General features: G+C 48.9%; 1 protein-coding gene across 1 annotated transcript in view; it reads left to right on the top strand.

Annotated features, from left to right (window-relative positions):
* LOC108664892 (ATP-citrate synthase) overlaps window positions 1-14,332 on the top strand; it is a gene marked incomplete in the record, with an annotated part of 32,499 nt that overhangs the window by 2,438 nt on the left and 15,729 nt on the right. Inside the window, 6 exon segments of the mRNA XM_047880311.1 lie at window positions 8,531-8,551; window positions 8,706-8,830; window positions 9,028-9,286; window positions 10,539-10,673; window positions 11,487-11,644; window positions 12,925-13,099. Of these exon segments, the coding sequence (XP_047736267.1) occupies window positions 8,531-8,551; window positions 8,706-8,830; window positions 9,028-9,286; window positions 10,539-10,673; window positions 11,487-11,644; window positions 12,925-13,099 (873 nt within the window).

Raw genomic sequence — 14,332 nt, 5'->3', positions numbered from 1 at the left:
GTCGCCGTGCGTGTTGGTCGCCGTGCGTGTTGGTCGCCGTGCGTGTTGGTCGCCGTGCGTGTTGGTCGCCGTGCGTGTTGGTCGCCGTGCGTGTTGCTCGCCGTGCGTGTTGGTCGCCGTGCGTGTATACAGGCGCGCAGTTAACGGCAACTCCTTGAGTAGCTCGTAGAGCATGTGGGACGACGGAGACTGGACAGAAGATTGTGTCAGGTGAGTGGGGAGCTGCACCCCTTACCCCACTTGGGGTGAGGGGTGGTGTCCCCACGGCGGGAGGACCAGGCGTGGGGTGAGGGGTGCTGTCCCCACGGCTATGTCGCACTTAGGCGCTGTTTTTACGGGCTAAACTGGGTCAGGATGACACACATACCAGAGCAAAAACTTGGACACAATTTGAACATAGTGTCACTGATTTTTTTAAGTGCCTTGACACGTTTTCTCGTATTTTAGGTTAGAAATTCTCGCGCGACTTTCCTCGTCTTAGTTTTCCTGTTGCGTGCTGCGATACACGTAGCCTAGCTACATGCAGCATCTGACGTATAGGCGTGCGTGTGTAGGTAGTGCGTATTGCCTCTTGTGTGTGCAGGCCGTGCATGTATGCCGTACATGAAGCCTAGGACGTGTAGATAGTCACCTCTGGCTAGAGGCAGGAAAACGATGCGTTGTGAAAAAAAAGTCACGCTAATCAAAACTGGCACCGCGTAGATTAAGGGTAGGTTGCAAATTTTTTTTCCGCGTTAATCAAAACCGCGGTATTCAAAACCGTGCTAATCAAGGGATTGCTGTAGTGTTAACTTATATCATGATGTGTTATGTTGTTACAATGTGTTCTTTCATGTTATGTTATGTTATAACATGTGATGTTATGTTTTATTACAGTATATTCTATTATGTCACAATGTGTAGTATTGTGATATTTGTTATGTTTTAATGTGTTTTGTTCTTATGTTGTGTTATGTCACATTGATCGTAAAATGCATGCATCCATGTTGATCATCAGGCATAGACTGCATTGGTCATAAAGTGGGTGTGTAAGTGTTGATCATCAGGCATTGGCTGCATCAATAGCAAAGCACAAGCATCAGAATCAATCATTGGGCATGTCAAATTGTCAATCATCAAGATCAATTACATTGGTTGTAAAGCGCATGTGAAAGTGTTGATCATCAGGCATTGGCCCCATCGATCGCAAAGCGCAAGCATCAGAACCGATCATGGGGCATTGGCCACATTGATCGTAAAATGTGTGCATCTCAGCATCTGTGTCAATCATCAGGCATCTACTACATTGGTCGTAAAGTGGGTGTGTAAGTATTGATCACTGCAAACATATTTGTCCACCGTCCGTTTTGATGGTGCCTTGGTGTCTTTAGGGCAGAATAACAGAACCTTGATCTATGTTTTACCATACTCTACAGACTGGGACTTAAGTGTAGACAAATGTTAGTGTAGCTGTATGATCAGACCGTTTTTAGGGTTAAATTTGATTTTTGGGGTAACACATGCATGCAACTTTCACTTTGTAAATGGCTTTTAATGGGTGATATACAGAATTCACTGCTCAAAGAAATGGAATTAAGGCTAACAAACCCATGAAACCGTGGCTTGAAAAATCCAGACGCAGCTTGTCAAGAAGTAGATACTATATTCCAATTCCATGCCTGGGCAGAGGCTGGGCTAGCCTACAATAAGAGCTCTCTTTTGGCGCTCCACTAAAATCTTTCAAATTGGCCTATGCCCTATGGGAAAACTAGAAATGATGGTTAAAATAATGTCCAAAAATATTCAATTGGTCCATATTTGGATATACAAATTGAATTAAGGAAAAAATTCTTACTTCCTAGCTTTTTCACTTTCATTTGGAATCAAGCAATCAATTTATACCATTTATTTAACATAGTAGTGGCAAAGCAGAGAGTTTTTTAGATTCTCTTTCAAGTTCAATTTCAATAATTCAAGTCATAGGCTATACTAAGTAGGTAGAGTTAGTAGACCAGCAAAGTATCATGGTGCTGTCTCTTATACACATCTAGATGTGTATAAGAGACAGATTCTAATGTGGGTGACCACTGAATAGTGGTCACTACCCATGTCATCCTCAGTGTAAATTGTTGATAAAGGGACAAGGTCAGCTGCTATGAAGGTTAGATCCAGTGTTGAGGAGTTGTGACAAATGCTGAAGTAGGTAGGCAGAGATGGTGGGGTTAGTAGAGCTATGGATGGTTTTGCAAGAACTGACTCAAATAAATTTCGACCTGTTGCATTGGCTACCCTGTCTCTTATACACATCTTAAGCTAACAAAGTCTACACAAAATAATTTATTGTCCTTATTCAGTTAATCCACATAATAACCATCAGTAAAGTCAGGTTTCTAATGCATTTCAACTACCCAAGGATAGTAACTAGGTCATGCCCTACACGTAACGTAACTCCGTAAGCAGGGTAAGCCGAGACCACTTTACAGCCGACTTCGAATTTCATTCCAATCGGTCGGAAAAAAACACTTTCTGAATAACTATCCCCAAGTGTGAAGGTAGTGATATATCATTATATGTCTTCTTTCGGCAACTGTGGAAATGAGACTCCACTTACCAGCTGCAGTAACCTTCATTTCTGCGTTCTTTTTCTTTTTTTCTTTCGTTTCAGATTTGTGGGAGCCTCTGAAGACTTGTCCAATGTGGCCCCACGACAGGGTTTTCAGTTATATTTGCCTAAGTAGTTTTTGAACGCATAAATCAACGTACAGAGATGGTTTTGGTACCGTTGGATAGGTCAGAATGTCAGCTTTAAGATGAGACTAAAAACCGGAAAAGCTGAAATCCAAAATTTCACCCTAGACGCTTCCCTTAACCCTATATGATATTGGTTTAAATCTTGATTCTTGAGTAAATAAGAAAATTAAAAATGAACTGATTCTAATAAATCACTGGTTTGCCGCTATCACTGTCTACCAACGCCAACCAATATCATCGCAATATAATAGCTGTTTTTTTTTTAATTTCTCTTCTCTCAAAAGCATAGCCTAGTGACAAAGCAGAGAATTTTTTAGACTCTCCTCAAGTACATTTTTGAGTCCTATAAGTAGACCAGTAAAGTATCATGGATACACCTACAAGCATTATCATAATTAAGAAATTGGTTTAAATCTTGAGTTTTTGAGGAAATTAAAAATGAACTGATTCCAAAAAAGCTCTGGTTTGCCACTATGCTCAAAAGTTCTCTGATGAGTAGGTTTCATTACAATCAAAGGAAAAATTGAAAAAATATTTCTGGGCACATACCTACTTATATGGTATTTTTCTCAATTTTATTTCTGTTTTCAAGTGTATAATTTTCATTACGATCAAAGGAATTTTTTTTGTGCACATAATCAATCATTATACCTACCGTAACATAACTCTTCTTCTTCTTGTTACTTCTTATAGGAGCACTGGAAACTGGTCCATTTAGCCCCTTTCCCCATGTTTATGCCGAATGCTCTCCCCACCCGCCTCTATACCTTGACTGCTGCAGTCATATTTAAAATTGCAAGTTCAAAATTCATATGAAAATTCAAAAACCCTCTCTACGTTACCCTCGACCTTAGGGCGCACTACCCTCACCAGGGGCATTTGATAATGTCATTTTAAGTCATTTTATTTTGGCCCGTTTGAGGCATTTTTTAAGACCCATTAAGGCATTTTACTAAGCTGTGCGTTTGATGGTATTTAATTTTCTAAGCACCCGTTATGACATGGTATTGTGGCCAGTTGAAGCTTCTTATTTAGGCCCGTTATGGCATGGTATTGTGGCCAGTTGAAGCTTCTTATTTAGGCCCGTTATGGCATGGTATTGTGGCCAGTTGAAGCTTCTTATTTAGGCCCGTTATGGCATGGTATTGTGGCCAGTTGAAGCTTCTTATTTAGGCCCGTTATGGCATGGTATTGTGGCCAGTTTAGGCTTTTTATTTAGACCCGTTATGGCATGGTATTGTGGCCAGTTGAAGCTTTTTATTTATACTCGTAGGGGCATTAAATGGTGGCGCGTTGAAGCTTTTTATTTAGGCCCGTTAGGGCATTGTATGGTGGCCCGTTGAGGCTTCTTATTTTGGCCCGTTGAGGCATTATATTGGGGTATCTTGTGGCATTTTACTGGGCTAGTTTTTGTATATTTCCCCACGTGTTTATGCAAGCAATTTTTTGTTCGTTTTTGTATAAAAATTGACGTCTCGACGGCAGCTTCCATTTCTCTGGGGAAAATAGAGCGACGAGTGGCCGCTTGCTGACCTTTGCGCTGGCGGGGCCAGGTTTTTTTTTGTGGCGTGTGGCATACATGCCTGTCCTGTGTGGCATACATGCCTGCCATGTGTGGCGTACTGTCTGCACGACAAAAGACGTTATGCCGGGTGTGGCGAGACAAGAGGCCGGTGTGGCGGGTGTGGCGGGACATGAGCCAGTGTGGCGGGTGTGGCGAGACATGATCCAGTGTGGCGAGACATGAGGCCGGTGTGGCGGGTGTGGCGAGACCGTAAGCCGGGGGGGCGGGGGGGCGGGACATGATCCAGTGTGGCGAGACAAGAGGCCGGTGTGGCGGGTGTGGCGAGCCTCAAGGCCAGTGTGGCAGTGTGGCGAGACATGATGCCGGTGTGGCGGGTGTGGCGGGCCTCAAGGCCAGTGTGGCGAGACATGAGACCGGTGTGGCGAGACAAGAGGCCGGTGTGGCGAGCCTCAAGGCCAGTGTGGCGAGACACGAGGCCGGTGTGGCGAGCCTCAAGGCCAGTGTGGCGAGACACTCTCGCCACTTTCTCGTCCCAAATGTCGGGAGTGAAAGTAAGGCCGAAGACGCCGGTCAAGATACCGCCGCGGCTGCGCTCGCTTTTGTCTCGTTTCATTGACATGAAATTATTACGTACACTCAGAGGAATGAGCGAGTCTTCGTCCAAACAGCGATGCATTTGTTACCTTTGTGTGGGTCATCCTGACCCAGTTTGACCCGGCGAAAGGCCGCATCACAGCTACGTCCGCTCTCTGTGGGTGAGAAAGTGTGTCACTAAGTGGACAACGTTCATTCCATTCAGTTAGGACAGTTAACTGGTAGATGTCCGCAGTTAAGACAGTTAACTGGTAGATGTCCACAGTTTGAACTGTTAACTGGTAGATTTTAAACTGAAAAGATGGAGGCAGTTCAGTCATTTGTATGTATCAAGGAAGCGTATTCGTGCACTCAGAGGGATAAGAGAATCATTGTCCGGATAGCGATGCACTCTTGCCGTTGTTTAGACCATCCTGACTCAGTTTGACTCGGCAAAAGGACGTATCAGTGCCACGTCCGTTCTCATTGCTCGTGCTGCGAGTAAGAAAGTGTCACCATTTGAACAATATGACACAATCATTTTTCTGGGTGACTAAGATTCGTATCCGTGATAACATATCTTCTCACCTGCAAGTCAAATGATAAGAGCGGCGGCTGCTGATAAGATAGGCGGTCAGTTGACAACCAGATGAATGCTGCGCGAAGACACCTCTACTGATAAGACGGTCAGAACTAAGTGGCCTTATCTCTTATCTTGCGTGCATCTATCGAGACTTCGTGATGCAAGTCGCGTGCATCTATCATGACTTCGTGATGCAAGCCTTCGATAAGGTTTATCACAAAGGAAATGCAACATAAAACACTTCCAGACTAGCTCACAGACAGAACAGAATCCATCAGAATAGGCAAATATATAGGTCCCCCACTCCAACTCCAGACAGGTGTCCCTCAAGGGGCTTCTCTCTCCCCCACACTATACACTATGTATATAGTATATAGAAGCTATATAGTATATAGAAGCTATATAGTATATAGAAGCTATATAGTATATAGAAGCTATATAGTATAAAGAAGCTATATAGTATATAGCTTCTACACACATGACAACCCACCACCACACCACCACCATACCCAACACTACAAACACAACACGCTATTCATCAGATAAACACATTCGAAAATAAATGGTTAATTAGTTCCACATTTCGAAGTTCAAAATCATCTCATCACTAGACAAAAAACATCTGACAAATTGTTAAACAACACCCTTACCGACAACGGTAAGGTTTTAGGTTTAAAATGTACAACACAAGGCTTTAGGTCGCAAGTAACATGCAGTTAGGAAAGTAGCAAATACAGTAGGAAATAGTAGCAAATAGCCCTTGCAAATCTACATAAAATATACAGATTCTACCACCTCCCTCCGACCATAAAACACATTCTATACTACATGCACATTCGTTAGGTCATCATGTATCCTATAATACCCATAAACACCTATCCAGAGCAGCAATATTCCAACTGCAGAAAGTCCAAAATAAAGCACTGAAATTCGTCACAAACACACAATGACCTGACTTCATATCCTCCCCAACACTACACGGACAAAGACTACAAAACATTCTTACAATAAACACAGTCATCCATCAACATGCACGTAAAACCTGGTCCACCATCCAAACAAATGATCCCCAACTCTTCAACTAGATCATATTCCTCCCATACGCCATAGCAAGGCAGCACCGGTCATTCCATAGCTCCAAATTACACTCCCTAGGTCCCCCACCTCCATCCATGTACAAATAACTACACAGCGGACCATGCTGCACCCGGACGGCAGTTGTTCCCATCACGTTTGGGTGCAGCTGGTCCCAAAACAAAACACCATCCAATACACCATCACGCTGACGGACTGACGCGACTCACCGAAAGTGACTTGAAGTAAAGACGGGAGCGAAAACCCAGTACGAAATAAACCTATACTAAAGTAGCCTCCACCTCCCTCCGAGTCTCTAGCGACTGACACGCCGCCTTCGCCTTCATCAACATCAACCTTCATCAACATTATCACCTCCTTCCCATATCAATTGATAAAATACACAAAAAAAATTATAAAAGCTTTCAAAAATGACAAAAAGCGAGGACTCGTGAGAGTATGCATAAATCTGATCTTTGTATAACTGTGCTCAAAAAATTGTAAATAATGCAAATAAAGAACCACCACCCTCTCATCACCCACCCACTTGAACCATCCATTGCACTGACTGCTTTACAACCCCTTCTACAACCCCAAACAATCCCCACTGACCTATAACCCACCCAATCATACGCAACACTCCTTTTTCATCTCTCACCTTCTCTCACAGCTACAACATCGTAATGCGTATCGTATCCACGTATCTGATGCGTACCCATTCATTTTTAGATACAATATGCGTATCTAAATCTCGTTGCGTCTGTGAGTGACATTCCTCACTCACGTGAGATCAGCGGCCGCGTGTCAGCTGAGTTGCTCGTGTGAAATTTAATGCCCTCACTCGCCTTACCCTCACACGCTCTCCCCTCACACGCTCTNTCTTCACCCACCAGGTGGGTTACCCTCACCCTCTTCACCCACCAGGTGGGTTACCCTCACCCACCACCCTCTTCACCCACCAGGTGGGTTACCCTCACCCTCTTCACCCACCAGGTGGGTTACCCTCACCCACCACCCTCTTCACCCACCAGGTGGGTTACCCTCACCCTCTTCACCCACCAGGTGGGTTACCCTCACCCACCACCCTCTTCACCCACCAGGTGGGTTACCCTCACCCTCTTCACCCACCAGGTGGGTTACCCTCACCCACCACCCTCTTCACCCACCAGGTGGGTTACCCTCACCCTCTTCACCCACCAGGTGGGTTACCCTCACCCACCACCCTCTTCACCCACCAGGTGGGTTACCCTCACCCTCTTCACCCACCAGGTGGGTTACCCTCACCCACCACCCTCTTCACCCACCAGGTGGGTTACCCTCACCCTCTTCACCCACCAGGTGGGTTACCCTCACCCACCACCCTCTTCACCCACCAGGTGGGTTACCCTCACCCTCTTCACCCACCAGGTGGGTTACCCTCACCCACCACCCTCTTCACCCACCAGGTGGGTTACCCTCACCCTCTTCACCCACCAGGTGGGTTACCCTCACCCACCACCCTCTTCACCCACCAGGTGGGTTACCCTCACCCTCTTCACCCACCAGGTGGGTTACCCTCACCCACCACCCTCTTCACCCACCAGGTGGGTTACCCTCACCCTCTTCACCCACCAGGTGGGTTACCCTCACCCACCACCCTCTTCACCCACCAGGTGGGTTACCCTCACCCTCTTCACCCACCAGGTGGGTTACCCTCACCCACCACCCTCTTCACCCACCAGGTGGGTTACCCTCACCCTCTTCACCCACCAGGTGGGTTACCCTCACCCACCACCCTCTTCACCCACCAGGTGGGTTACCCTCACCCTCTTCACCCACCAGGTGGGTTACCCTCACCCACCACCCTCTTCACCCACCAGGTGGGTTACCCTCACCCTCTTCACCCACCAGGTGGGTTACCCTCACCCACCACCCTCTTCACCCACCAGGTGGGTTACCCTCACCCTCTTCACCCACCAGGTGGGTTACCCTCACCCACCACCCTCTTCACCCACCAGGTGGGTTACCCTCACCCTCTTCACCCACCAGGTGGGTTACCCTCACCGACCATCCTCTTCACCCACCAGGTGGGCTACCCTCACCCACCATCCTCTTCACTTATTAAATTACTATTCGTTATGTACATTAATCATTATACATGATACATTAAATCATATTCGTGATACATTAACTCATTATTCATGATTCTGATTTTGTAATAACGCTTGTGGGCGCCAAAAGGGCGGTGTGGACGTGGGCGACGTGGACGACAAAGCGCTACGCCTCGAGGTCCCCATCGAGACCACGCCGTCCATCGACGAGATCACGTCCACACTCCTGCAGGACTTGCCGCCCTCCCGACAGCCGTAAGTCTGAGCCGCCCTCCCGACAGCCGTAAGTCTGAGCCACCCTCCCGACAGCCGTAGGTCTGAGCCGCCCTCCCGACAGCCGTAAGTCGGAGCCGCTCTCCCAACAACCGTAAGTCTGAGCCGCCCTCCCGACAGCCGTAAGTCTGAGCCGCCCTCCCGACAACCGTAAGTCTGAGCCGCCGTCTCTGCTACAGGCACGTGGCGGAGTTCATCAGCGCGCTGTACCGTGCCTACGTGGACCTCTTCTTCACGTACCTGGAGATCAACCCGCTGGTGGTGACGGCGTCCCACGTACACGTGCTGGATCTCGCCGCCAAGCTGGACGCCACGGCCGAGTTTGTCGCCAAGAGCGCCTGGGGCGACGTCCAGTACCCGCCGCCCTTTGGACGAGACGCCACGCCCGAGGAGGCCTACGTCGCCGACCTCGACTCCAAGAGTGGCGCCTCTCTCAAGGTTTGCTGTAAATAATACACTGAATTTCAACAAAATTTACAGGTTTTGAATGATTAATGTTCGGAATAGCATATGGTTCGCTCTGGTTCCTAGTGGTTCACAGTGGAGGGGGAAGGGGGTTAGTGGTACCTGCTGGTTCTCAGTGTGATTTGGTGGCCCTCAGTGAGATCTGATGGCCCTCAGTGTGGACTGATGGCTCTCAGTGAGGTATGATGGCCCTCAGTGTGGTCTGATGGCTCTCAGTGTAGTCTGATGGCTCTCAGTGTGGTCTGATGGCTCTCTGTGTGGTCTGATGGCTCTCAGTGAGGTCTGATGGCTCTCAGTGTGGTCTGATGGCTCTCAGTGAGGTCTGATGGCCCTCAGTGCGGTCTGTTCTTGATGTCACCAAGTATATCTTGATGCACTTTGCCCTATAGCACCTGATGTATTTTGATGGTACTTGATGGTGTCTGACGATATTGATGGTATTTGATAGTACTAATGATGCATAATGATGCCTAATGCTCTTGGCAGGCTTGTAGAAGATTGACGAGATGTTGACAGTGCCGAATTTATTCCACTTTCTCTTGAATTAAAATTAAACTAATTGAAAAATTAATGAGAGCCCAGTAAATGAAAATAATGAAATAAGTCATTAAATATAATTTTGAATAGAAGCATAAATAAAAACCGGTACAATTTTATCGATGTGATGCCGTGAACATATTTTAAACGAGGACTTCATTCATAAACCCAAGTTGTTTGTTGTTGGGAATCCATCAATGATCCTATCGGGGATAATTAAAAATCACTTATTAACGATTATTGGGTTGATATTCCCCCTTAATACCTTCCTCTCATCCCTGATGCAATAAGCTTGATAAATAAACTTCACACTCAGGAAAAAGAATGCGTCACGTTGTCCAAATAATGAAACACTCTCTGATACGCTCTAAAGTTGTTGCAAACTGGCTCCTCACTTTTTGGACAAGTATAACTCATTTCCTTGAGTGTATCACTACAGCTGACGGTGCTGTACTTCTCACTCATAAAAACGAATGCCTCACATTGTCCAAATAATGACACACTCTCTGCACTGATACGCTCTAAAACCGATTTGGGTCATCACTATTTGGACAAGCATCACTTATTTCTCTGAGTATAACTGCAGCTCACGGTGCTGAACGAGCTATTTGGACAAGCATCACTCATTTCTCTAAATGCATCACCACAGCCGACGGTGCATCACTTATTTCTCTGAGTATCACCGCAGCTGACAGTGCTGAACGAGCGGGGGCGGATCTGGACGATGGTGGCGGGGGGCGGGGCGTCCGTGATCTACTCGGACACCATCTGCGAGCTGGGGGGCGCGGGGGAGCTGGCCAACTATGGGGAGTACTCNAGGTTGGTACTACGCTCAATAATTTACGTATAATTTAAGTTGAAACTTATGTTCCCGGAGAGTGAAATACGGCGGTATAGAGGATTAAATTGCTTGGCTTTCATTCAGTAACAAGGGTTGAGCTAATAGTTCAGGCGGGTTGAGATACGAAACACGTCCGTTTAATATATATCAATATCCGCTAATTTGCAAATATAACGCGTAAATCCTCAATAATTGAGCGATACAGTGAAATTTCCTTTGAATTCTCAATCCAAATGATGAATTAAAAATGGAAAGGGCCCTAAGATAATAATTCGTACGAGTACACCTTCAATTTAAACATGCCATTTAAAATGACCTGAAGAGAATTGGTCACACGAATTCTTATCGGTTAACAAACGTTGCAAATATCTGGCAGAGAATGTATCACATTCTCAGTTACAGTCCAGCGACTACGGAGTACACTGCTTTACAGTGCTTTACTGTGCTTACATTACTTCACATTGTTTTACCGTTCTTTACAATTCTGGACTTTACTTTACTGTTCTTTATAGTGATTTACAGTTTCGGTCAAACGGAATTAGGCTTCAAATGTCGACACGCCGATACGAAAAAATTGATTTAAATAAATACATAATATAGCGTGGTTTCTTGTATAGTCTCCAGTTACCGCTTTCATGTCTTTGTAGAGCCTTTCTTTTATCTATTAGGATACTTGACGTCTCCCTGCGTCCCCTTGCCTCCCCTCCACGTCCTCATACATCCCTTCTCCTCTTCCTCCGTCTTCCCACCTCTTCCTTTACTAAAAGAATGAAAGGAATTTCCCCTCACCCCCAGGTCCTCATCATCGGGGGAGGTATCGCGAACTTCACTAACGTGGCGGCGACGTTCAAGGGCATCGTGAAGGCCCTCAGAGAGTACCAGGCCGCCCTCATCGAGGGCAACGTGCGCGTCTTCGTGCGCCGTGCCGGGCCCAACTACCAGGAGGGGCTCAGGTGAGGGGCTACGAGGGGCTCAGGTCAGGGGCTAGGAGGGGCCAGGAGGGGCTCAGGTGAGGGCTAGGAGGGGCTCAGGTGAGGGCTAGGAGGGGCTCATGCAGGTGAGGGGTGCCAGAAGGGGCTCAGGCTAGGGGCTAGGAGGGGCCAGGAGGGGCTCCGGTGAGGGCTAGGAGGGGCCAGGAGGGGCTCAGGTGTCTCATGTCTTTAGTTGCTCGGGACCGCTGCTCGGCGGCGCCCCCGCAGAGACGGCGGCTCCGGGGGAGGGGGAAGGAGCGGAGGTTCCGCTCCAAGGATGTCGGAGAAGGATGGGAGCGAGGAGAGGAAGGCCGCAGCCGGTCCAGGGTTAGACCAGAAGTCTAGTGGAGTCAGCGAGGTGGGATGCGAAGGGCAGCTGAAGAGGTGATGAGTGGTGTGGTCCATAGTGCCGCACTCAGGGCAGAGAGAACTATTAGCTGCACCAATGCGGGCAAGGTATGAGTTGAGCCATGATGAGTAGCCGGAGTGGAGCTGGGAAAGGGCGCTTCTGGCCGCCCTGGGGAGGGAAAGCTCGCTGGACGAGACGGAGGGGGCAGGGGTCAGCAACACTTTGTTAGGAGCTGCTGAGGCCAGGTAAGAGGAAACAGCAGAGCTGTGCAGGGTCCTGAGGGCGGTGGAGTAGGAGTCGGGGGGAAGTGAACCCTCCTCCAGCAGGTGAGAAACTGAAGGGAGGAAACGAGTCTGAAGCGTGTGCTTCATGGAACGGGGCCCCGATGTCTGGGTGACGATGGGGTAGCTGGGATGGTGCGGTCGTAGGGCACTGGCAAGGTATTGTGAGCAGAGCAGAGAGAGGTGTTCAGCCACGGGTAGGACCTGAGCTTCGCTGTGCAAGTGGGAAGCGGAGGCCATNAGGGAGGAAGCGGGACTGAAGCGTGCGCTGCATGGGATGGGGCCCTGATGTCTGGGTGACGATAGGGTAGCTGGGATGGTGCGGTCGTAGGGCGCTGGCAAGGTACTGTGAGCAGAGGAGAGAGAGGTGTTCAGCCTCTCAAAAGAAGGAGGCGATAGTGACTTGGTCAGATGGACGAGCTGCGGCCGAGGTTAGGAGAGACGATGGGTAGAAGCGGCGCCCCATATGGGGGCGCCGCCTAGCCGAAAAACGGCTCGCAGCAGGTCCGGGAGTTGTGTCCGTGTTTGGCCCAACGGGAGCGACGGGTCGTCCCGGAGGGGTCCATCCGTCGAATGGGTGTCTCATCATCCCTCACTCCACTCACCCTCTCACCCCACTCCCCCCCTCACAGGGTGATGCGGGAGGTGGGACGTACACTGGGCGTGGACGTACACGTGTACGGCAACGAGACGCACATGACGGCCATCGTCGCCATGGCGCTGGGGCGGCGCCCCGTCCCTCAGCTGACCCCCACCGAGCCCCACACCGCAAACTTCCTCCTGCCGGGGGGACAGACCAGCACCAAGGTGAGGGGGAGTGGGGGGACAGCACCAAGGTGAGGGGCAGTGGGGGGAAAGCACCAAGGTGAGGGGGAGTGGGGGTACAGCACCAAGGTGAGGGTGTGGGAGGGGGAGAGAAAGGGTTGCGAAAAGGGGGAAGTGCAGGGGGAAGACGAAAAAGGTTGGGGTTGAGTGGGCTGGGAATAAGAGAGGGGAGAAGATGACATGTCAGCACCCGGTTGAGTGGGGCAGAAGGCCTGGGGTTGCACCACATCCCCAAGAGGTTGTAAGAACGCCAAGTTTCCCCTTAGCATACAACCCCATGGGGGTGAACTCCTATCATTAGCATTCCCCGTAGTGATGAGGATTAGGTGGGGGCTGTTTACACCCCACTCAGCAGCAGCTGTCTACACCCCCACTCAGCAGCAGCTGTTTACACCCCCACTCAGCAGCAGCTGTTTACACCCCCACTCAGCAGCAGCTGTTTACACCCCCACTCAGCAGCAGCTGTTTACACCCCCACTCAGCAGCAGCTGTTTACACCCCCACTCAGCAGCAGCTGTTCACACCCCCACTCAGCAGCAGCTGTTTACACCCCCACTCAGCAGCAGCTGTTCACACCCCTCTTCTCCCCTCAGAATCTCCCCTTCAACATCGCGGTGCTGGCGGAGTATTTCCCTTTCGCCGTCAACTTGGTACAGTTTTTTTTTAATATTTTTATCCCTCTTTCGTTTTGTCCCCCACAGTTTATCCTAAATTGTTCGTGCTCTAATATCTTTCACGGGCAACTGCGGCGACTCGCTTCTATCCATACGTGACTCACTCACATACACACCCAATAACTCGGTTATACCCATCCTTATACCCATCCTTATACCCATCCATATACCCATCCTTATACCCATCCATATACCCATCCTTATACCCATCCTTATACCCATCCTGCAGATCATATTGGTGCTGTTTACCCATATTGTATATTATATTTGTTGTATGTGTTAATCTGTACCAATAACTGTATTTGAATTTTCCCTCGTCTCCGCGTTCCCCTCGTCTCCGCGTTCCCCTCATCCCCGCGTTCCCCTCATCCCCGCGTTCCCCTCATCCCCGCGTTCCCCTCGTCCCCGCGTTCCCCTCGTCCCCGCGTTCCCCTCGTCCCCGCGTTCCTCTCGTCCCCGCGTTCCCCTCGTCCCCGCGTTCCCCTCGTCCCCGCGTTCCCCTCGTCCCCGCGTTCCCCTCGTCCCCGCGTTCCCCTCGTCC

This window comes from Hyalella azteca, unplaced genomic scaffold (genome assembly GCF_000764305.2).
Source record: "Hyalella azteca isolate HAZT.00-mixed unplaced genomic scaffold, Hazt_2.0.2 contig5164, whole genome shotgun sequence".
NCBI classification, from domain to species: Eukaryota; Metazoa; Arthropoda; class Malacostraca; order Amphipoda; family Hyalellidae; genus Hyalella; species Hyalella azteca.
Note: the sequence above shows the minus strand (reverse complement) of the source record. Positions and strands in the feature narration are given on the sequence as shown.